The 25,355-nt window shown below is 39.3% G+C and overlaps 1 protein-coding gene across 7 annotated transcripts in view; it reads left to right on the forward strand.

Moving 5' to 3' along the window:
* The window catches only part of GNG2 (G protein subunit gamma 2), a 196,596-nt gene that overhangs the window by 158,895 nt on the left and 12,346 nt on the right, over nt 1-25,355 (forward strand). For all 7 annotated transcript variants that reach the window (XM_072761563.1, XM_072761564.1, XM_072761562.1 and 4 more), the window contains one exon: nt 11,383-11,498. In XM_072761563.1, coding sequence (XP_072617664.1) covers nt 11,412-11,498 — 87 coding nt within the window. In that variant the 5' untranslated portion in view covers nt 11,383-11,411. The remainder of the gene's footprint in view (nt 1-11,382; nt 11,499-25,355) is intronic.

Consider the following 25,355-nt stretch of genomic DNA (forward strand, 5'->3'; position numbering starts at 1 on the left):
AATTGTCTGTGTCCTTACTTAGTGATAAAGTAAAAGAAAGGGTTACCAGGGCACCTGGGTAGCTCAGTGGTTGAGCGTCTGCCTTTGGCTCAGGTCATGATCCTGAGGTCCTGGGTTCTAGTCCCACATCAGGCTCCTTGTGGGGAACCTGCTTCTCCCGTCTGCCTATGTTTCTGCCTCTGTCTCTGCCTCTGTGCCTCTCATGAATAAATAATATCTAGAAAGAAAGAAAGAAAGAAAGAAAGAAAGAAAGAAAGAAAGAAAGAAAGAAAGAAAGAAAGAAAGAAAGAAAGAAAAGAAAAGAAAAGAAAGAGTTACCTATCCCTTCGTCTTTAACTTTTTACATTTTTTTCTCTACTCAGTTCTTATAATCAAAGGATATTGTTAGGGCAATTTATTTTATGCACTTAGAGCAGTCGTTGTAAAAACAATATTGTTTAGGAGAATAAAAAATGGCTCTGGACTCCATGTCAGAGATGTTTAATAGATTTAAAAGAGGATATAAAATGTGACAGTTGAGTAATGGGGAAACATTAAAATAACTTCATTCTCTTACGGATGTTGGGAGCGGAGGAGAGGGATGGATAAATCTTACAGTGTGCATAATGTGAAAACATCTCAGAAGATCAGCATTGATGCAAGGCCCAGAAAATGATTATGTATATTAGTTAATATTATCTTCTAAATATGATACTACAGACCCCCAAAAATAAGCATTCCAAGTTGAGGAAAGGCACTTGAGAAATGTCTGTCAAGGTTCCATTTGGTTGTCTCTTGATGGTAGATTGTAGGGAGTTTTTTGCTTTCTGAATCTCTGTGTTTTTCAGTTTCTCAATAATGGGTGTGTATTTTTAAAAATATTTAAATAGTTTTAAAGTTAAAAAATTTTTAATATTAATTTTTAATATTTTAACAATATTTTTAAAAAGTCAGTTTGAGACAAATGTGCTCCTTGCTGTCCCTGACACTAAACTAATAAAAAGGAGCCAAGGCCTCTGTGCTGCTGTTTCCAGGGCTGTGGCCTCACACTGGGTTTCTGCCTGAGTCAGTGGCCACCGAGGGGTGGAGGTGGGGGATGTGAGGCCAACGCTACAAAGGAGCTTTCAGCATCAGATTTACCCTTTCAAACAGTGTGTTTGTGTAATTTTGCAACTGGGGAAAATTATAGGTGATTTATATGTTGCCAAGAACAACCCAGATTGCATGTGGTTACCTGAGGATCTGTCCCTTTCTTGGCAGTAGCCAGGAAATGGTGAGAGGGAAGAAGACACGAGTCCAAGGTTATCTTTTGCCCCAATTATGTGAGGACACTTAAAGATCTGATGAGATAATAGTCTGAGAGGTGTCCTTTCTGGGAATATGCTTTATAAGCCCATTTGCTACCAAACAAAAGCTGCCATTAGCAGCCCGTCTTGAGGATCAATGTTTGGTGGGGCTGCAATGAGGAGCATGGATGATTCTGTGCTCCAGGTCCCCATCTTCACAAGTAGCAAACATTTACTGATGCATCTAATATCCATAAGGCTGGGTGCTGGGGGTGCTAGCTGGGGGACTTTCATTTATTTAACAAATGTTTATTGAGCATCTACTGTGAACAGAATTTGGAAGAGGAGAAAGATGGATGATAAAAAACTTAATTCAGTAGCTTCAGATTATTATAATGCATTGGGAAAAAAATAAACAGGGTGCTATGCTGGCAGAATGACAGGCTAGATGGAGCACTTCATTAGATAGTATCATCAGGAGACCCTGGCATTTGAACACAGGCTCAAAGAAAGCAGCAGCCATGGAAAGTACCAGCCAGAGCAATACAGCATGGCAGACAGGGGAAATAGCAAGTACAAGGGTCCTGAGGTGAAACCTGGCTTGGCCTGTTCAATCAGTGAAGACAGACAAACAGGGCAACTTTGGAGATAGAAAGGTAGGTTTAATAAATACTTATGGGAGAAAGTCTGCACAAAATACTAATAATTAATTATAGCCCTCAGCATACAATTTTTAAAGAGGCCAGAGAAATGGCTTGGTTTCTACTATCATAGGCTCCTGGGTTGGTGTGAGTTTGAGGGAGTGAGGAGGTCACTGCGGTAGGTAGGTGCTAAGGAAGGGTTCTCCGAGGAAGAGAGGCTAGGTCCTGGCTGTAAGATATAGGTGCATGTGAGGGAATACGTGGTATGATGAAATCATGGCTGCCTTGGGCATCTGCTGTATTGGGAGAACAGAGAACAGGCTTTTTTTGGCTAGAAGTTAGAGCTAATGACGTGCGACAGAGGCAGGCACTGTAGATTTTGATGGAAAAGCTGCTATGTGTGCTCAGACACTCTGCCGGCCATTACATACAGGAAATAGACCCAAGGAGGAAACAGGAGACAATTAGCCTCAGGTGGTTGGCTTGCAAGTTTATTCTGTGCACACAGGAAACCCTTACAAATGCTATAGGTGGACGTGAACCTTTCCCTCCAGAAGATACCAGTGAAAGAGCAGCGCCTTCTTAGAATTATTGAAGGAGCCTGTAGGGTTCTCACGTCCACTTAGTGGCTGGTTTCCGTAGAAACTTTCTAACACATGCACATGCTTCAAAGTCACACACATTAAACATTTAATAAATCCTTGATTATGAATTTTAAATCACAATTGATTTTCAAATAATTATTGCCTCTTTAAGAAGCCATCAGTGCAAATTAGAAATTGGATGTGAAGATTTATCCACTTTTCTCCCCATAAGTTCCCAGTTAATAGAGGCACAGTTGGTCATAATCCTAGACTTTTCCCTTTGTCTTTCATAGTCCCTGATTCCTTTTCCATGTTCCTTGTGAGGACTGGGGATCATGTATGTAATACTTCTAGGTTACAGGGCTCAGTAGTTGCTCAATTAATGGTGGTGGTCATTTCCTGTTCGAGCCTGTTCCTTCTATAGCACTCCGTACTTTATAATGTGTTGTCACAAACATTAGGCACACTTGTGCAATCCTGCAACCCAGCTGAGCTACTGAGGCCCAGAAAGATTAAACGATTTTCCCATTTAACAAACAGCTAGGAATATCAGAATAGACAGGATTCAGGTCTAGTGTCTTCTAGTGCCTAGTACCTGTCTTTCTACTCTTGTACCACCTGTCAGTTACATTACAGAGAATACTCCTAGACAATACGGTGATAACAGACTTGAATGGATGGGGTCCAGTTATTACTGGGGGAACTGCATTGAGGATCTTGACCAGAGGACTTTGGGTGTTACCATTTTGGGAGCCCAAGGTCTATTTGAGCAGAGGCAAGGTAACTCAGGCAGCCTAGTCTCTCTGAACTCCAGGGGTTGCCTAAGGTCTGAGATCCACTGAGAATTTAGAATTGAAGCAGTGTTTTTTTTTTAGAGAAATTAATTAACCAATAAATAATTTCCTACAAAGAGGCAGAAGGCCACTGCCTGTCAGATATCCCTTGCCTGCTGTTGTAGAGCATTAGACATCAGTAGGTTAACAGAGCCATTTCTATGGAAACAAGCTCGTTATTTCTCTTTTGTTGGAACCCTACTGGTTCATGGTAGAGGCTTCCTTTTTTTTCCCTAAAGAAAACCCAACATATACCATACAAAATATGAGTCTTTTTGCCTCGGAGCGAACAAAGCCCATCTAACATTTAAGAATGCCAGCTCCCATTTGTGGATATAGCCATTTGCATTATCCAAGGCTCAGGTAAAAACTAAAACTCACATGTAATTTTAAGTTGCAACATGGTCTATTCATTGCTGTTTCATTTTATAAAATCTGTGAAATTCATGACTTTGAGCCAGCATTTTTCAAGGACTATGTTTTTGTCAAAGTCATTAAAAGCAGCTAACCAGTGATGCTCTTTCCAAGCAGAAGGCTACATCTCACAGAGATGTTGTTTCAAAAACAGCAGTTTACTGGAAAGCAGAGCGCTGTCATTTCAAATAATGGTTTCTGGCACCCAAGTAAGTCAGGGAAGCTGTGTTGTGTCTTACTCTCCACCTACACAGCATCAACGGCTCCCATGCTGAGTAGAGCGAAATTAGATGCAATGTTGTCTTTCTCCCATTTGGTAAGTGGCAACGTCCCAACAAAACCACATGGAAATAGTCCAGAGTAGAGTTTAAGTTGATATGTTGCTCCCTTGGTTCATGTTCTTCCCCATTGGCCCTGTAGCATTTTTGTTTGGTACAACTTCTGTACCACATCTCATTCTCATCAGCTCTCTCTGTAACTACAAAGACCGTAAAAATTTCTATTATGTTTGTGAAATGGCCAAACATATACCACAGCCCCCAGATTAGGATCAGTCTGTAGCATCTAAAAATGTGAATTGAGAAGGGCTGAAAGAACATCTTTCCCTGGTGGGGGCTTGCTTTAGAAACACCCCTCTCTCTAACGTTCTGACTGAATCCATGCCTTTGTTTCCTCCAGCTAGGGATGCAGTGCTTACTTCCCCGGAGTTGTAAGGATCAAACAGGAACTTGGCCCAGGGCCTGTCACGAGGCAAGCCCTTGGTTTATAAGCTAATACTCATTTTTAGTATGAGTTCCTGGTCCTCTGGTAAAAGAACAGAGCTTTTGGCCTGTAAAATCAAATTCCCGGAAATGAGAAGCACTGAAACATGGGGAGGGGAGAGAGGAAGTGGGGGAAGGTGCTTAGAAGATTACTGTTTTATTTACAAAGCCATCCTTAGCCAGCACTGTGGGGTCTAGCTCTCTACATTCTGGGTGCTCATGAACCTGGGTCTTCACAGGGGAAGTTATCTTTCTGTGCCTTTTCTCCTTCCCCCAGGCTCTCCTCCCCTATTCAGATACCAACTAGCATCCTCTGGTGTCCGATATCATTTCATACCTTCTATCCCCATGCCAAAGTCTGTGTGGACATACTTTATTCTACCCGCTCCCTGACACCCCCCTTCCCATTCTCATCTTTTTCATTTGCCACCTCCAACCTCCACACTGCTGCTCAAAAATGAGCAAAGGCAAGTGAGGAAACCAGGACATTATGACACCCAGAAGATATCTTTGTGTCAGCTCCAGTTGTTGAAACGCATGATTGGGAAAGAGTGAACATGTGAGGTGGATTCCAGCCCTGACACCCTGGGGCTTGAAAGTGTTGAGGGGGAAGCAAGAAGCTTCACAAATAAATCCTCTATTGATTTAAAATATTCCTAGTGGTGGGATAACCAAAAAGAAATTAGTGTTTGCTGATTAGTAGAGACTGAGATGTGCTATTTTGGTATTTTCAGATCAAAGTAGCCAACTGGTAATAGGAAGAGATCTCTCACAGAAAAAGTACCCTGAAACCTGGCAGTCTGTTTCTACAATTATTGTTTGATTCACATTGCAGCAACAACTCAGAAATTCACTTGTGTTCTGACTGTGAAAGCCCTTCCCTGGACTCTTTGGATATATACTCTAATCAATTTGATGATGGGGTTCTTACTTGCTACAGAATCATATAGAGTAGGGATCCAAAAAACAAAAACAACAACAAAGAATGAGTTTGGCAAAATGACCAAGCTAAACTTGTGTAGAGGTATGAGCAATTAGCAAAGACATGTACCCAGGTGACTAATTATAGGGGTTCTAAAGAACTATAAATTGAAATTGTTAGAAATTGGTCCTCTCATTCAAAAGCAGCTAACAACAACTCACCAATGATATGGCTTACTGACAAATGAGAATAATAAAGATATCAAGTGACTGGGAGACTAGAGACTATAAACCTCTGATTTGTTTTGTAGACCAGAATTGTTTGTTTTATTGCCCATATCATCCTAACTTGTAAATATATAAAACAAGTAAATCAACCCTCTTTGCACCAACTGCAAATATCGAAACACACAGTGTTTTCTGAGAAACACACAGTGGTAATTAAAATGAAAGACCATAAGAAAGCGTGCCTGAATGCCATGCTTAAAAAACACCACTAGAACCTGAAAAGAATGGGAGCCTCCACAATTAACCTATACTCTCTAAGGCAAAGATCTCATTATCAAAACATTTATTTATCTTTGTGCCACAGAAATAAAGAGTTGTGTGTTTACTTTCAAGCCTAAATGACGAGAAAATGTATGGTTTCTTAACAGAAAAGTTCCTCCTGAAAGAAATTAAAATACTGGATGTATTTTTAGAAAAAGAAAACTCATCTAATGCTTATTATTCTATAACAAGCCTATCTCTCATGTTCAGGGGGAGGGATGCTCCTCTCATCAGTGAAAAGAATAAAATGCCTTCTGAATTATTCTTGGGTTTGGAATTCAGGTGGGATAATTAGGACATTCTCCAAGAGTCCTACCAATCGCTCTCACATAAGCTCTATAATTGTTCTAGGAGCTTTGGTTGTTTGTATTCTTTTTGTTCACTGGCAGATATGACCCAGCATGATCTCATTCCACCAGCACATTGCAAGAGATTGTGCTCTCTTTTAAATAAGCAGGGACTAAATATCCATAAAGCATAATAATGCTAATGAGAATTATGAGCACTTAACACTTATTCATCCCTGGGAAGGTAATAGGGATCCTAAGACATAATATAAAAGCAATTTAGTTGAACCTTTCCTTGTGGAGTTACTTTCTTTGAGCAGATTCCTCATGCATGGATCTATGGCTATTTTTTTTCCAGTGTCCCTTCTCACTGAGGGACCAGGAGCAGTCCAATTCATTGTTGCCTGGCACTCTACAGGACATTAGAATTTCTGCCTCTGCTCTCTAAGTGCAATACCCCTCAATACTGTCATAACCCAGGTCACTCCATATATTTCCAAATACTTCAAAGGGTGGCACTTCCTTTCATTGAGAACCATTGTCAGTGAGGCTTAGAGAATAAGTTAAATCCCACTTGGAATTTCCAGACGATCGATTGTTAGAATCTTGAAAAGAGATCTTGGCTGTAGAATTCTGAAAGAATTAATCTGCAGTATTATATTCTCTGATTCAAATTCAGAGATGTGTAACCACCCATTTCAGTACTTGAGAAGGGCGGGCTACTGATTGCTGGGCTGAAGAGTGTGTCACTCCAGCACTACCAGCATTTGATCATTACCCCCAGTTGATTCCCAGACATGTTTTGCGATTCTGGAAGCAAGCTCTGGAATCTAGAGTCTCCCCATGACAGCCAGACTCTGACTCTATTTCCCTCTGCCCCACTGATTTCTAGAAGAGTTAGGGTCCACAGCCAGGTGCATCTTTGAGGTGGGCCTCTGGTTCCAGGGCCAGGCTGGGCCCCTGCAAAGGTAAAATATGGTGCATCACAAGGCAATCCAAAAACTAGCTGATGAGGTGAGGGGGGAGTGGTGTATAGAAATTAATCACCCTCTCTTTTTAACTAAAGGTTTTTTGGGTGTGTGTGTGTGTGTGTGTGTGTGTTAAAGCTTTGTGTACGTGATCTTTTCAGCAGAATTTTTTTTCTTTTAGCTATTTCAGTGGTTGGTATAGTCAAACCATTTCCTTCCCTCTTAAAATAATATCTTCCCAATCTCTGTCAGATATAAAGTGAAACAGGAACATTAGCAAAGGATATCTGATATGCATCTATGCTTCTGCCTAAGCACCTAACAGGACTCTGTCAACACTTTCTCTTGGCCTGATATGCTCACAAGATGCAACACCCTTTTCTCAACAACATTTCCCATTGCATGCAATTGCTGTCAACTTAGGTAGGGACAAAAGACAAAAGTTTTTGTCTTCCCTGTTGGAAATCTATGATGTAGCATTTATACACCAACAATGAACAATATGGGAAGGATATTAAGGAAACAATTCCATTTGACAATAATGTCAAAAACAATAAAATATATAGGGACTTAGAATTAACTTAGGAACAGAGAGCCCAGAAATAAATCCTCACCTATGTGGTTAAATGACTTTCAATAAGGGTGACAAGACCATTCAACTTGGAAAAGGAAATCCTTTCAACAAGTGGTGCTGGGAAAACTGGATATCCACATGCAAAAGAATGGAGTTGAACCCTTACCCAACACCATTTACAAAAATTAACTCAAAGTACATCAAAGACCTAAACATAAAAGCTAAAACTATGAAACTCTCAGAAGAAAACATAGGGCAGAAACTTCACAACATTGGCTTTGGCAATGATTCCTTGAACATTACACCAGATGAATGGGCAACAAAAGAAAATTGCACTTTATGAAAATTAAAAACTCCTGTGCATCAAAGTGCACTATTAGCAGAGTGTAAAGGCCATTTATGGAATGAGAGAAAATGTCTGCAAACCCCGTATATCTGAGAATAGATTAATATACAGAATATGTACAGAACTCCTAAAACTCAACAACAAAAAACTTGGTTCAAAAAAAGGCAAAGTTGGGGGACCTGGATGTCCTGGTCAGTGGAGTGTACAACTCTTGATCTCAGAGTTGTGGATTTGAGACCCACATTGGGTGTAGAGATTACTTAAAAATAATAAAACATTTTTTAAAAAAGGGCAAAGGACTTGAATAGATATTTCTCCAAAGGAGATATGCAGATGGTCAACAAGTATGTGAAAAGATGCTCAATGTCACTAATCATCAGGGAATGTAAATCAAAACCACATTGAGATACCACCTCACATCCATTAAGGTGACTACGACCAAATAAAAAACAGAAAAACAAAAATGGAAAATAATGAGTGCTGGGAAGATGAGAAATTGGATTCCTTATGCACTTTTGGTGGGAATGTAAAATGGTATATCTGTTATGGAAATCAGTATGACTGTTCTGCAAAAAATTAAAAATAGATTTACCATATGATCCAGCAATTCTACTTCTGGGTATATACCCAAAATAACTAAAAGTAGGGGCTTGAAGAGATATTTGTCCACCCATGTTCATAGCAGTATTATTCATAGTAGCTAAAACATGGAAACAATGAAAGTGTCTCTCATCAGATGAATGGATAAGCAAAATGTATATACACGCAGTGGAATATTATTCAGCCTTAAAAAGGAAAGAGATTCTAACACACGCTACAATATAGATGAATCTTGAGGACATTATGCTCATGAAATAAGCCAGTCAAAAAAAGATAAATGCTGTATGATTCCACTTCTACAAGGTGCCCAGAGTAGCCAAAATCATAGAAACAAAAAGTAGAAGGTGGTTTCTAGTGCTGAGGAGAGGAAAGAATGGGACTTACAGTTATTGGGTACAGAATTTCAGTTTTATAAGATGAAAAGGGTTCTTAGTGTGTGCATGTGTGTGTGTCTGTGTGTGATGCATTGTCCAAATACCTCAAGCTTAGGAGACAGACTAACTTTTCTTATTTACCATAGACACTTTTTAGGAAAACACGTATTTCTTTGGAACATTGGCTTAGGACTCTATAGTGCTTTCAGTCTTCAGGAGGAGAATTTTGTAGGAAAGCAGCTGGATGTGAAAAAGAAGACAATGCCCAAAGTAATTCTAAAAGTTTAGGGTGTCTGGGTGGCATAGTCAGTTGGGCATTCCACTCTTGGTTTTGGCTCAGGTCATGATCTTAGGGTCCTGGGGTTGAGCCCTGTGTCTGGCTCTGTGCTCGGCACGAAGTCTGCTTGAAATGATGGGGTCCCAAATCAGAGTTGTTAAAGTCTTTTTGTTTTTTTGTTTTTACATAAAGATCCCTCCTCTTGTTCTTCAAGGATATGAATACAGTTCAGAGATCTTTGTGGCTTCAGAATCCCTTCAATCTTCCTTTCCATTTTATTCTCTGATGCCTTTGAAAATGAGTTAAGGGAATAGGTTTTTTTTTTTTTGAGGGAATAGTTAATTATCTTCCAATTATACACTAAATGCTGTTGGGGTGGCTGATTTTGCAGTATTCTTTATAAAATAACACTCACTATGAAGGGACCTTTTTGTTTACAGTGTTATATGTAATTTCTTCTATTGCCTTGAAGAACAAGATGTTGAGATATAAGAACCAAAAAAGATAATTTCCATATTTATGCTTTTTTGGTAATTAACAATTTTTTTCCTGAATAAGTAACAGTCTTGTATTGAACTTACTGTGGGTTATACCTCCTTCCCTGGGTTTTCTATGTATCTTCTTTCCTTTCTGAGATAGTAGCCTGATTTTTTACTTTATCCCTGGATAAAAATATTGCCCCAAAGCTATAAGTCATGGTTTTATTTAATATGTCTTCAGAACAAGATTCGACTGTTGACTGAAGTAAGGCTTTAATGCGTCTCATTTCTTGGGTCATGCACTCTAACTAAATTGCTGCTCTCAGACATTGCTTCACTGTGGGGTGCCAGTGACCTCAAAGGGCACATTTACACAGACAGTCCTGAAATAGCATATGACACCTTGACATAGAGCGAGACCTGATCAGAATGTGGAGGAAATGGGTACCAAAAATAAAATAGGGTACTTTCCAAGATGAACAACAAAAATAAATTGAGATGGTGGGTCAAGAAAGAATTAGAAGAGGAATGAAATTGGGATAGAACTTGAAGCAGGTGGAAGAAAGGATGGGGAGGTGATCTGGCAAAGCCAGAGGCAAAGAAACCATCTCATAATTTACATAAGTATGAATTCCACTCTTGAAACATTTGTGTTCCATTTCCATATTTATAAGTACTCTTATAAGAGTAAGTAAGTCCGTTATACTAAATACAGAATTCTGCTGGTGAACTCATTGATGCAATTAACAATTTAGACATGGCAGTCCTTCCCCCTTTGACATTACAGATGAAGAATTGTGAGTTAAGTAAATAGTTGTGTCTAGCCATATTTCAAATAGAATAGAGAGAAAAGACTATATTTTTAAATGCTGGATAAACAACACTGAAAAGCGACACATCCTTTGCAGGGTCTCTGCAGTATAATAGATTGAAGTGGTTACAGTTAACTAGAAAGCTGGTATTGGAACACATCAGGAGAACATTGTAAACTTGGTGTTTTTAGTCCTAAAGGATTATATAATTTACCATTCCTTTCTGTTTGCCTTTCATTCTTCAGCCCCTGAGGGCACTTAAACAGAGTATCTGACAATAGTAGTACCTGAAAAATAGCAACAGTAATAATGCATCCTGCCACCCTTCCCATTTCAAACTCATTTCACAAATTAAGATAGTTTTAATGACTTGCTTTCTTAATTCAGCAGCATGTCTTATTCTAACTGATGCTTCATTGTTTTTCCCTGAAGAAGGGATGGAAGTACAGAGGTCTGTGTGTGTGTGTGTGTGTGTGTGTGTGTGTGTGTTGGGGCTGTGTGTGGGGTGTTTGGAAAACCACACCTCATCTCCTGGTCTGCTGTAATCAGGCTTGGTCCTGGATTGGTGATGTAGAGAGCTGGGAGAGCCAGGCCTGACCACAGCCACTCTTTTAAATTTCCCCCATCGTGATGAACCTGCTCTTTTGGCAGCTCCTGAATTCCCTGATGCATTCTTTCTTCCTGTTTTCTTTCCTAGTGTATCCGAAAAACCCACCCAGCATTCCAATGGCCAGCAACAACACCGCCAGCATAGCACAAGCCAGGAAGCTGGTAGAACAGCTGAAGATGGAAGCCAACATTGATAGGATAAAGGTGAGGACCACATAACCCACATAGATCTTAGAGCCTTGACTATAAGGAACATGATTTGCAGCCATCTATCACTTGACACCCCTTCTAAAAAGAGTGATAAAAAGCAGTGAGAGCAGGAGAGAAACTTAATAATTGGGCAAAAGTTCATTTTCCAATGTGTCTGTGCCTTCTCCAGATTTCTCCAAAATAAAAAAACAGCATAAATTAAAACAGGTTCTCCACATAGAATTCAAAGCAAAACAATAACAGCAAAACAAACAAATGAGAAACAGGCTCTTGGTTGAATTCTAGCCAAGGAGCTTGGAAACCTTGCAAAACTTACCAGGTCACCAGCTGACCTCCCTGACTCTGTACTGACTGATTTTTCATTTGGATTTTAGATTTTCTGTCTTGGTGTAGGTTCTCAGTTAAGTGTCTCTCTGACATGGTTAATCTTTCTATTCACCACTTCGGGTTGTAATTATCTTCTTTTTAATACCTCATTGGATTTTTTTTTCTTCAAAACACAAAAATCACACATGGTCTCCCTAAGAAGTCAAACAGTGTAGTGGGTTAATGAAAGTACTTTATCAAATGGAACTCAGAAACATATCTCATTTTATTAAAATAAAGCTAGAACATTCTTCCAAATGCCAAATTCTTTTTTATTTATTTATTTTTTAAAAAAGATTTTTATTTATTTATTCACAGAGACACACAGAGAGAGAGAGAGAGAGGCAGAGACACAGGCAGAGGGAGAAGCAGGCTCCATGCAGGGAGCCTGACGTGGGACTCGATCCAGGGTCTCCAGGATCACGCCCTAGGCTGCAGGCAGTGCTAAACTTATGCTGCGCCACCAGGGCTGCCCCCAAATTATTTTTTAAAACTAGAACATTTCTCCTATTTTCTCCATGCCAGAGTTAGCAACCTGAACAACCCACCCAACCTTTGGAGTATGCTTCTAGAGCAAAGGTCAATAGACTAAGGCTCATGAGCCAGATCCAGCCTATTGCCTGGTTTTATAAATAAAGTTTTATTAGAACATAGCCATTCATTTACATATTGTCTATGGATACTTTCCCACTATAACAGCAGAGCAGAGTAGTTACAGCAGAGACCATGTAGCCCATAAAACAAAATATTTCTCTCTGGCCTTTTACAGAAAACTTTGCTGACCCCTGCTCTAGAACAATCATTCTCAGCCCACCTGTATACATTCAGATTACCCCAGAAACTCTGTGGAAAGACCAATTCCAAGACCACCCTCTATACCAATTAAATTAGAATCTCTTGGGGTATGATTCAGGCATCAGGCTTAGTTTATTTATTTATTTATTTACTTATTTTTGCATTTTGTTTTTAATTCTTAGTTAGTTTCAATGTATAGCCAAGGTTAAGAACCTAGGGAAGGGATCCCTGAGTGGCTCAATGAGTTAACTGTCTGTCTTTGGCTCAGGTCATGATCCCAAGACCCTGGAATCAATTCCTGCATCAGGCCCTCTGCTCAGCAGGAAATCTGCTTCTCCCTCTTGCCTTCCCCCCTACTCACACTTGCTCTCTCTCTCTCTCTTAAATAAATAGATGAAATCTTAAAATAAAATCAGGTGTAGGCTTTACACCTGATGTAAGGCTTGAATTCATGATCCTGAAATCACGAGTCATATACTCTACTAAATGAGTCAGCCAGTCACCCAGGGTTTGCTCCTTCTAACTCCCATCAGCTATCGTTTAGAAAGTGAAGAGAAAGATGATCTTCCTTCAGAAATAAGCTGAGTAAATAACCATGGGCATCTGTCCTAATCTTCTTTTTTGAGTTCTGATAATGGGGCCATATAAACAGCTTCTCTTCTCTCAGCAGCTCTAACTCTTCTTATTATGCATTAATGAGATAAATGAAAGGTCCTCACTATCTGCCTTGCTCCTTTACCACCTTCCTCTTTTCCCTTTGCCTCTTCTTTTTCATTCCCTTGCTGAAAAAAGTACAGTGTGGAAGGTGGGCACAGAATGTGCTGCAGGAAATGAGGTGGTTCAAGGACCATGGCATCCAAAAGTATCATTTAGTCCTTCCTTGGGAATGGTGGGGAGAGAGGAGTCTTTTGCCCATGGACCTTCTGGAAAATGTCACTTTGCCTTTTAGGGTGGCCCAACTAAGATAAAAGTAGTTGTGAAGCATCATTGTGGTTGGCTTTTTCTGTTACTCCTCAGCATCCTCAGATTTATCTCCTGAAGGAGGAGGTGATGGTATTAGAGGTGATGAAAAGCTGGCAGTGGGAGGAAGAGGACAGAAATAGGTCTGTTCAGCCATAAGTCAGACCTCCTTCATCCCTCACTCGAATTACTGACTGCAGGGGCTCCTAGTTGATCCCTGAAATCCCATCTCAGCCCTGTTTTCACGCCTGCCATCAATTACCCTCCACATTGCTACCAAAGACAATTTTCTCTAAGAAAATCGTATTACATTCCTCTCCTACAGAAAATCTTTTTGTGCTTCCCATCACCTGTAAAATAAAATTCAAACTCTTTAGCAGAGTATGCAAGGTCCTTCTGGCCTCTGCTCTTCTTCTCAGCTTCATCCCCTCTTTTTGCCCACCTGCCTTACTGAGCCACTTCTGGTGCTCTTGATGGAAATTTCAAATGCCTGGAACATTCACTCTCCTTTCTATCCTTTATTAACTCTGGCAACTCCGTGAAGACTCAGACCAGTCATGACATCCTTTGTGAAGGTTTCCCAGACCCTCATCTCATCATAAGATTGGAATTTTACTGATTTTCAGTTGTTCTTTTATTCTTTTGTCTAATAAATATTTTATTGATAGCTTTTTAAATGGCCAAACCTTGTAAGATCCTAGAGATACAGAGATGGAGAAAGATGAAGACATGGCTCTTGCCCTCAAGGATCTCCTAGTCTAGGAGGAAGTTACAAAAAAAATATGAATGAGACCTATCACTGATAGAAATAAGATATCCAAGAAGCATAATCATCAAATATTATCAGAAAGAAGCCAGCACCACACCCTGACTCCCTTCGTATACTACTTCTGAAGACACCAAAGGAATCGCCACTATAAGAGAGAAGAAGTGTTCATCTAACAAACTGAGCGCTAGGTGGTCATCTTCCTAGGCCATCTTCACATCCAAACCTCTGGACCCTTGCTATATCATTAGACCTCGCATTGTTGGAGATACAGCAGCAGCTAGTGTTTCAGCACTTCTCCTGCACATCAGAGCCAGGCAGGCATGCTGTGGCAAAGTGTCAGATTATTTTTAGTTCGGCCGTTGGCTAAACTGCGACTGTTGACAGAGTTGTCAGCTAGCTGGTTTAGGGCTTGGTTATTCTGCCTTTAGGAATCCCTTCAAAGGCTTCTGAGCCCTTGGGCTTCTCCACCTACTTCGCCTGTGTGATCCTGTCAGCAAGAAAGGGCTTCTCTCTCAAGATCCCACGTCTGTGATTCTGCAGTCAGATAGTGACCTCTTCAAGCTCGGGCAGCAGTGTGTTATGTATATCAGGCGGAGCCCACTGTGGCTGAGGCCATGAGTAGCGGGGGGCAGGGAACACAGCTGGCATTGGAGCTTTGAGAGTCCCATCAGCAGGGGCGGCTGCAGAGAGAAGCTGTACCGTAGGAGGATCTGCATAGCATATTCATTTTTAAACCTTCTTGTGTCCTATCCCTTTGCATCACACATCCCGAGAGAATTGAGCTAATGAACCCATTATCTGTTCATAAGCCTCAGGCATATATAAATTACACTCCCAGCCTTTCTGTGTTTCTTTGTTAGCATTTCATTCAAGGACAGAAAGTAAAGAGAATCAAAGGAAGCTGCTGGGAAGGGATCTGGGGACAAGGAGAGAGAGGGGCATAGAGACTGTGACACTCAGATGTATGAGACAGCAATGTAGTCACACTGATGTCGAGTGAAGATGGATAAAAGGAAGCTTGTCCTTAGAGCACAAGTTGAGGAAGCATGTCCAAAAGTAAAGGACAGCAGGACTTCAGTAAATCTATTTGCTCGCCACTGTATTAGGCCTCATTGGGTTTCTAATAATAGAAACCTAGCCCAAGTTCACTTAAGCAGGAAGAGGGGATTGATAATAAAAGATACAGTGTGTCTCAGATTCCAAGAGCAGAAATATAGCTGGGTAAGCAGTAGGAATAAGAGCTGGAAACTGGAGAGCTCTGTTACATGTCTCTGCCTCTGTGTGTCTGCCTCTTTCTTTTCCTGGGAAGAATAGATTTCTCAGCTGCCTATTCCATGTGGCAGATATGATGGCTGCTCACTGCTCCCAGGATCCCATGTCTCTTCCAGTTCCATGAAGAAAGAGATAGGTTGATTCAATTCCTTTTAGTTTCAAGTGCATATTCCTGGAATGGCATGTCTGTTCTAGCAAGAGTGAACCATCTGCAGCCCCAATAACAGACATTAGAATCAAACCACATTGCACAAGCATTGCTCCTAGGAGCTAACCCACCCATATGAATGGGAAAGGGTTAGACAGTTAAGGAGGAGTGAGAATCACTGTAAGCTGGAAAGATGCTCCTTGACAGTGGGCATCATCAGCATCATGAAAAATGATGTAAATGTAAGAAAATAAAGCCAAGGCTAGGAGCGTGTCTGAAATGATTGCTTCTTAACTAATTGTATACTCCATCAATTGACCCCATATAAGAATGTCATTTATTTCTTCTTTCTCCCAAATATTCCTAATAGAGCTTTCCAACTTGCTCTATTATCTCAAGAATATACTATGTAAAGTCCCATCTCTCTGGTTACTCTGGGTCCCTCAATGAGAATGCCCTTTCCCTCATTCTTTTCCTATCCACTACAGAATGAATGTTTGTAACCCCCAAACATTCACCCCCAGCCTCCAAAAAAATTCATATGTTGAAATCCCAGCCCCCAGTATCATAATATTTGGAGGTGGGGCCTTTGGCAGATGGTTAGCCCTCATGAATAGGGTTAGCGCCCCTTTTATAAAAGAGACCCCAGGGGGATCCCTCACCCTTCTACCATGTGAGGTAATAGTAAGAAGACATCTGTGAACCAGAAAGTAGACCCCCACCAGACTCTCAATCTGCCAGCACCTTGATCTCAGACTTTCAGTCTCCAGAACTGTGAGAAGTGAATTTCTGTAGTTTATAATCCATCCATTCTACAATATTTTGTTACAGGAATTTGAGCCCACTAAGACCCTGTCTAAATCTTACTTTCCCGTTAGGGGTCAGCTCCAGTCCCCATTTGTCCATGAATTTCTTGCCATTCTCCCCATATTTATTAATTGGTTTCATTTTCATCAAATAAAATTTTCTAATTAGACCACAGTCCTCAAAGACAAAGACTATGTCATTTACTTCTCTGTATTTTTCAGGGTGCTGGGCTATAGGGATTCAAGAAACTTTTTTTTTAGTGAGTAGCTTTAAGTTCATGTACTAAGAATGTCATATAACAGGACATCAGGAGCTGTAATTCACATGACATTTCCAGTGACATTTATGGTTTAGGAAATTGCAAGCATGAGTATAATTGGCCAAATAAAGCCATGGTCATAGGGGCACCTGGGTGACTCAATCAGTTAAGTGTCCAACTCTTGATTTTGGCTCAGGTCATGATCTCAGGGTCCTGGGACTGAGCCCTGTGTCTGCTTGAGGATTGTCTCTTCCTCTCCCCCTGCCCTTCCCATTTGTACTCACTTGCTCTTTCTGTCTGTCTCTCTCTCTCTCCCCCTGAAATAAATAAATAAATATTTAAAAAAGAAACCTGTAGTCATAGGGGAAAATTCATTGAAATACGAAAATGAAGAGAAGACAGGTGAAGAGTTTCATGTCTTGTGTTTGATTATAAGTAGCCAGAATCTATCATATATCTTCTCTTTAAAACAGGTCAACATAAAAATAGACTGATTTTCATAACTGACAAATATGTATAAATTATTAAACCAAATTTTATAATGATTAAATCATCTTTCTGATATTCACTCATAAAAGATTGGAATTGAATTTCACAGAAAATGGTACTGAGAAATGGACCAGTTAAGACATTATGCTTGGTAGTAAAGAGGAGACATATATCCTAGGTTTGGGACTTTTGAAATCTTTTTCTAGCATTTGAAATGAAAGTTTTAACACCACTCCCCTAAAATGCTTGCATTTGAGGAGCACCTGGGTGGCTCAGTCAGTTTAGTGTCTGACTCTTGGTTTCAGCTCAGGTCATGATCTCATAGGAGCCCTGCATCCAGTTCTGTGCTCAGTGGGGAGGCTGCTTGAAGGTTCTCTCTCTGCTCCTTTCTCTCTCTCATATATATATATATATATATATATATATATATATACATACATATATACATATATATAATCAATCAATCAATATTTTTTTTAAAAAATGCTTGCATTTGATTTATTAGGGAGAATGAGATACTATCTTCCTCATAGGCCAGTTGATAGTATTTTCAGAGATAATAAAATCAGTATAATATGTCAAAGGACTTAAAGAGGAAAGGGTTGTGTGTTCATACTTGGCCAATCCTAACTCATTCAATTTGCTAAAAATGAAGCAAAAACTTTAAAATTGAATTCACACATATGTTAATAATTGAGCTTGACATTTCATTTTTATGAGAGTTGATATAACTTTTAAAAATTCAATAGATAATTTATTAAGCATCATGTACATGCTTAGCCTTATGCATTGTGTCTAGGAGCTACAGTAGTACTGGTAAACCTTGATAATTTGAAATTTGTAAGAAATGAATTTTTCTGAATAGCCCAGTTTTCAGGCCAGCTGAAGTCTCTTTTCTTAAAAATGTAACTATTTTGGATGACACTTTGAATATCTTTTTTTATTATTATTAAATAGAGTAAATGAAGTATAATGTACTTTTTTGATAATTCTTTTGAAGTTATTAATTTCAAAAATATTATTCTATTTCCTTTTTTCAAAAAAATCCTTAGTACCATTAGTTTAACACCCCCATGGAGGAGAGGGAGGGGAGGACTACTTAGAATATTCACTCATTATTTTATAAATAAAAAAGGCAATATCTCTCCATGCGATTTTACTTCCTCTAGTATCACAATCAAAGTTTGAGCCTAGGTGCTCTTCACACCCAAGAAAGATCCTTTAGACTCCATTTTGGCCATCAGCAGTGATGCAGGCATGATGATGATGTGAGACAATAGGTGACTTGCTGCCTTTCATTCCTGACTTTAATAATCTTACTGTCCACAATGCCTCTCATATTTTCAGTATGGTTCCAAGGCATGTCAAAGAATACTAAGGTTTCCTCTGCATTCACCAGTGTTTAAATTGAATATTTTAATTTTTTCTTACTTAAATTATGTATTAGTGATTCAAAGAAAAATGAAGACTTTAAAGTGGCCAGTTGCTTTTGACCTGAGCAAAAGATCTTTCTAGACAAATGTCAGACCAATCTCTCCTAGTTTGAGAATTATTAAAAAAAAAAAAAAAAAAAAAAGGTTTTATCTATTTAGTCATGAGAGACACTGAGAGAGAGGCAGAAACGTAGGCAGAGGGAGAATCAGGCTCCCCATAGGAAGCCTCACGTGGGACTCAATCCCAGGACGACCCTGGGATCACAACCTGAACCAAAGGCAGACACTCAACCACTGACCCAGCCAGGTGCCCCTACTTTGGAAATTCTATCTCTTCCCAGATGTTTGGCAGTTTCTTTTGTCTTAGGGTATATTGCCAGGCCTATGACAATGATAAACTTCCCATTTCAGGCCTCCATTGCAGCACAGTCTTTGAGGTCCTTTTAAGCAACAAAGTTAAGTCAACCCTGGGTGGTGCCTTTAATGCAGGCAACTCAACTGAAGAACTTGGCTGAACGATTGATTTCCTTAACACACATGTGACTTCCCACATATAGGCAGTGACCACCTGTCAGTGCTTACTTCTTTGCCTGATGAGAAAAGCATTTTGCAACATCAATTTTAAAATGTGTCTTAATTTCAGAATGTAATGAAGACAGAATATATCCTACATGCTGTAAATTCTTAGGTCTGATTTTTATCCTTACCAACAGCTGCTTCTCAGAGCTGTCAGGGTGTCTTCCTAGAGTGGGCTCCTACATTTTCAGAGCCAAAATCGTAGTTTGGTGGCCTTCATTGGGACTGTCTAGGATCATCATTTCTTTACTTCCAGTGTAATTTAGAGAGGTTGCTGGAGAACTGGGTTTCAGTAATGGTCAATCTGAAGAGACCCATACTCTTATCAAATGTAATTCTTTCACTTGTACATCAGATCTCATCTCTCTAACCAAGGTCATGCTCCACCACCTGTCCATCCTGAATCATCAGTTTTGGTTCTCTATTTCATCATTTCCATCAGTGTACAAACACAGTATTATTTCTCCATCTTAAATAAAATTTTAATTTTTTTTCTCTGAATCACCCACTTCCTCTTCCAGCAACTGCCTCATTTGTTTGCTATGCTTTGTAGAACTTCCTGAAAAAGTTATCTATATTCACTATCTCTAATTTCTCTTTTCCCTTTCTTTTGAAAATTTATTTTTACTCTGGAAATAATCTCAAAGGTACAATAGGATTGCAAATGCAGTACCAAGAACTTTGTCTTCCGGGCAGCTGGGTGGCTCAACCCATTGGGTGTCTGCCTTCAGCTCAGGTCATGAACCCAGGGTCCTGGCATCAGGCTGTGTCTGGCTCCCTGCTCAGTGGGGAGTCTGCTTCTCCCTCTGCCTCTCTCGCCAGCTTGTGCTCTCAATCTCTCAAATAAATAAATAAAATCTTTTTTTTAAAAAATAAAGGTTTTTATCTTCCCCTGAACCATTTGAAAATAAGTTGCCGGGCAGCCCGGGTGGCTCAGCGGTTTAGCACCGCCTTCAGCCCAGGACCTGATCCTGAAGACCCGGGATTGAGTCCCACGTTGGGCTCCCTGCACGGAGCCTGCTTCTCCCTCTGCCTGTGTCTCTGCCTCTCTGTCTCTCTGTTTCTCATGAGTAAATAAATAAAATCTTTAAAAATAATAATAATAATTTGCCAACAGTTACCCCATCACTACCAAATACTTTAGTGTGTGGTACCTATAAATAAAAACATTCTTCTACATAATCATAATATAGTCATCAGAATTGGGAGGTTAACATTGATATGTTACTGATTTCTAATCCTCAGAGCCCATTTAAGTCATGCAAATCACCCTAGTAGTATCCCTTTTAGCTAAAGGACCCAACTCAGCATGATGTGTTACATTTAGTTGTTCTGACCATAGACTTCCTTGACTTTTGTGACCTTGACACTTTTGAAGATTATGGGCTATCCATTTTGTTGAATAGCACTCAATTTGGATTTGTCTGATATTTCCTTATGATTAAATTCAGGTAACAAAACTGGGACATTAATATAGAATTGATGGGGTTATTTGTCTCATTACATTTTATCATTGGCATATGATTTCAAATTGTCACTTACTGGTGATGTTAACTTTGACTACTTAATTAAGGTGTTAACTTCCAGTTTCTTCATGTAAAGTTGTTCGTTTGTTTTTCATAGTTAATAAATATTTAGATTTTTGGAGAGAGACCTTGAGGCTGTATTAACTATCCCACTCCTCATTAAACATTCTGTTTTTTAAAGTTTATTTAATTATATTGATATGGACACATGGTTTCCTCTTTTATTCTATGATTTACAATCTGCTATTATCATCATATATTTTGATGTTTTAATTGGCACAGACTAAAAAACTAGGTACCGTGTGCTTTTGACATGACTCCATCATTCTATGAGTGCTTCCTTAGTGTCTGGCACAAAAAAGATGATGTAGGGTCCTCTTGTTATTTCCCTGCCCCAACCCTGGAATCACCCTTTTCTCCAAGAGCACTAGTTCCTTTGATTTTTTTTATTTAGAAATGAAAATCTGGATGCTAGATGTTCTCATTGCTGAAGTGTTTTGAAGTGTTGCTCTTCCAGGTTCCTCTCAGTGGACAGAGTTAGGGAATACTGTATACACACACTTTTACATCTGCATTTATTTATTTATCTTTGTATCTGTGTATACTTAACCACGAATTCATACCAACACTACCAGGTCCTGCCCTACACCACAGAGTATATTCTGTCTTTCTACTTCCCATATTTATAACTCCCTTCACTGACCATGAGGATCCTTGATCCCCTTGTCTTTATTTGGCCAACTATCCTGTAGGGAACTGAAGTCCCATTCCACAACATCTCCTCCCAACGTGGATGCATTCACATCCCCCTCAGGCTCCTACACTCTTCACCTGGCTATTTTCTGTATAGATGCTCTCCTCACCCTCCTCAAGCTCTGACATCCCACCGTGGGTTCCTAACCTCCTAACCTATGGATTCCTCTTTGCTTAGTCCCACCCAATCCCTTAAAGGCTGAATTATTCATGAAGAAGGAGGAGGAGGATGCCCCATTTGTTTGTAAACCATATGAGATTTTCACTCCCACCATTCTCTTGAACCTTCTCTCACCAAGGTTGCTGATGACTGCAGATGGCTAAACCTAACACTTAATTCTCAGTTTCATCGTACTTGACCTACTGGCAGCATTTGTCATGGTTGATGATTCCTTATTTCCTGAAGCATTTCCTCCAGCATTTGGCTCTCATCTGTCCCCATTCTCACAGGCTACTGTGTCTAAATTTCCTTATCTGGCTCCCCTTAGGCTCCCCAGCTTCTTACATTGAAGTGTTCCAGGGTTCAGTATTTGTCTCTCTCTTTCCTACCTAAATGTACTTACTCTCTTGAGGATCTTGTTCATTCCCAAGGCTTTACGTACCTTCTATATGGCCTTGATTCTCAAATTTATAGATCTAGTCTGTATCTCTCTCAAACTCCAGCATTGTATATCTCACTAACAGATATTTTAATTTCAAACTAAAATTATATTCCTGATCTCACCCCAAAATTCTTCCCTGCAGCTTTCACCAGCTGAAATGAGAACAGTTTCATCCATTTGCTCAATCCAAAAACTTTGATAAGAGTTATCCTTAATAGTTCTTTTGTATTCATACCCTTTCTCTAGTACATCATAAATTCCTGGTGATTCTATATTCAAATACTGTTTATCCTGAATTATACCATTTCACACCACCTCTGAACTACTGCCACCTCTCTCTTAAATTACAGCAATAGTCTCCAGGGCAGTCTCTACTTTGACCCTTGATTCCCACAAAGTACTCACTGTTTTCCACACAGCATTTAGAGTGCTCCTTTACAATGCAAGTCAGTGCCTCCCCTTCATTCTGTAAGTTTTTATCAAAAGATTAAATATCTTCTCAATTAATCCCAACTATTGCAATCTGTTCCCCACGCCCCTACACATACACATTTTTAATCCCTTTTACCCTGCTCTACTTTTCATTTCCTTATAAAACTTACTACCTTTTGGGGCACCTGGGTGGCTCAGTCGGTTAATATCTGACTCTTGATCTCCACTCAGGTCATGATCTCAGAATTGTGAGATTGAGCCCTGTGTTGGGCTCCTTGCTGGGTGTGGAGCCTTTTTGAGATTCTCTCTCCCTCTCTGCCCCTCCCGTCCCCTCTCTTCCTCTCTGAATTTACTAATTAATTAAAACTTACTACCTTCTAACATTCTCTGTAACAATTATGCTTTCTTTTCTGTTCTCTCCATTCTCCCATTTAAATACTATATAGGCAATTTGATTATACTGTACACTGATATAGTTTGATTCATGTTTCTTCATTTGGGGTTTGTTGAGTTACTTGAACCTCTAGGTTTGTTCGCATCAACTATTATGTCTTTTTCAGCCACTGTCTTCAGATATTGTTTCTTCCTTCTGCACCCACAGTTATATGTGTATAATTTTCTTTCTGTCCTTCAGAGACCCCAGTTATATGTGTATTCAGGTCCTTATGTTATCTTCTAGCTGGGTGCTCTGTTCATATTTTTTCTGTCTATTTTCTCTATACTTCATTTTGGAGAGTTCCGATTATTGTCGTCAAGTTCACTCATCTTTTCTTCTGCAGTGTCTAAGTCTGCTGCTAATTCTATCCAATGTATTATTTATCTCCGGAGATTTGATTTGAGTCTTCTAAATATCTTTCCTGTCTCTTTTTATCATGTTTTTCTTTTCTTTTTTTTTTTTTTTACACCTTCTTGATGTTATGGGCACTGTTTACAAAAGCTTTATTTATTTATTTATTTATTTATTTATTTATTTATTTATTTATTTATTTATTTTACAAAAACTATCTTAACAACACCCTTATCAATTTTATTATCCTGTGTCACTTCTGGGTCTTCTTTGTATTAATTTTTCTCCTTATATGGGAGAGATTTTTTCCTACTTAATTATATGCCTGATTTTTTTATTGGATTCTAGACACTGTGGCATACTGAAATTTTTTGTGTTCCTTCTAATATTCTGGGGTTTTGTTCTATGGTGCAGTTAAGTTACTTGAAAACATTTTGATCTAATCAAGGCTTACTACTAAACATTGGTAGTCCATATCAGCCTTTAAGCTAGACCAGTTTGATACTACACCTAAAGCACTACCCTTTTTAGGACTCTACTCAACCCCCCAGTGTTATGAGATCTTTATACTTCATCAAGGGAGGTACAAACTATTCCAGTCCTGTGTGATCACCAGGGATTGTTTTATTTGATCCTTTCTGATTTTTTTTTTTTTTTTTTGCATAGCCTCAAGCAGGTTCTCTCACATATGTACTAATCAGTATTCAGCTAAAGACTCAAAAGAAATCCTTCGGAGGCCTCCAGAGCTCACACGTTCTTTCTCTCTTCCTCTCTTTTTGTGTCTGTGTAGCTCTTTCTTCTCTATTTACTCTCCCCTCAACTCAAAGAGTTTCCTTAATTCTTTTTTGGTGATCCCTCCCTGTGCCATGGCCTAAAAACCCTTTTTATACAGTAAGCTGGGACAATCATGGGGCTTATGTTATCTCCCTTCTCTCACTGATCAATGCCTTGTGCTGCCTGTTGCCTAACCTTTAAAAACTACTTGTTCGTATATTTTCCCAGTGTAATTGGTGTATTTTTTTCATCATAGTCTTAATTTAAAAGTCTAGAAAATTGCATAAGTTCCACAAGAACAGAAATCTTTGGGTATTTTGATCCTTTATTATTCCAAGTATCCAGACCTATGCCTGGCTTATTAGGTACTCAGTAAATATTAGTTGAACAGAATATTTGTTGAATAAGATTATCTTTGAGAACTTCTTCAGCGGTTATCTGAGTGTCTATCACATGTCTGGCATTGATCATACAGTGGTAGATAAAGCAGATATAGTTTCTGCCTTCATAGACTATACTGCCTAAAGTGAAAGACAAATATCAAACAGCAGATAAACAATGGTTGTCATTATAAATTGTGAGAAATGCTTTCCTATAAAGGAAAAGAATGGGATGAAAGAACATAATGAGGAAAGTCATTATTGGATGAGGTGGTCATTAAAGACTCTGCAAAGAGGCAGTATTTCAGCTGACTCCTAAAGGAAGATAAGGAGTCAGGCTGTTGAGAAAATAGGGGAAAGAATGTTCCAGGGAATTGTATGTGTGAAGCTCTGAGACAGAAAAGAGTTTGGAGCTTCTATAACATTAGCGGAGGCGTGTGTGAGGAGGGAAGAATGCCACACATGAAATTGGAAAGATAGGCAGGCCCAAAGTGTGCAAGACCCACAGGCTGTTTTAAGATGTTTTGGTTCTCTATGAAGTACAATGGGAAACTATTAGAGGTTTTGAGTAAGAGAGTGGTATGAGCCAATTTATATTTTTAAATTAACTTTCTAGCTGCAATATGGAAAATACTACTCTTGGCACGGTAGTCAAAGCAGGGAATTCGTTTACAACTGAGATTCTTAAACTTTTTTTCTGCCCTAGACCTGTTTGGCAGCCTA

This window comes from Vulpes vulpes, chromosome 6, assembly GCF_048418805.1.
Source record: "Vulpes vulpes isolate BD-2025 chromosome 6, VulVul3, whole genome shotgun sequence".
NCBI classification, from domain to species: Eukaryota; Metazoa; Chordata; class Mammalia; order Carnivora; family Canidae; genus Vulpes; species Vulpes vulpes.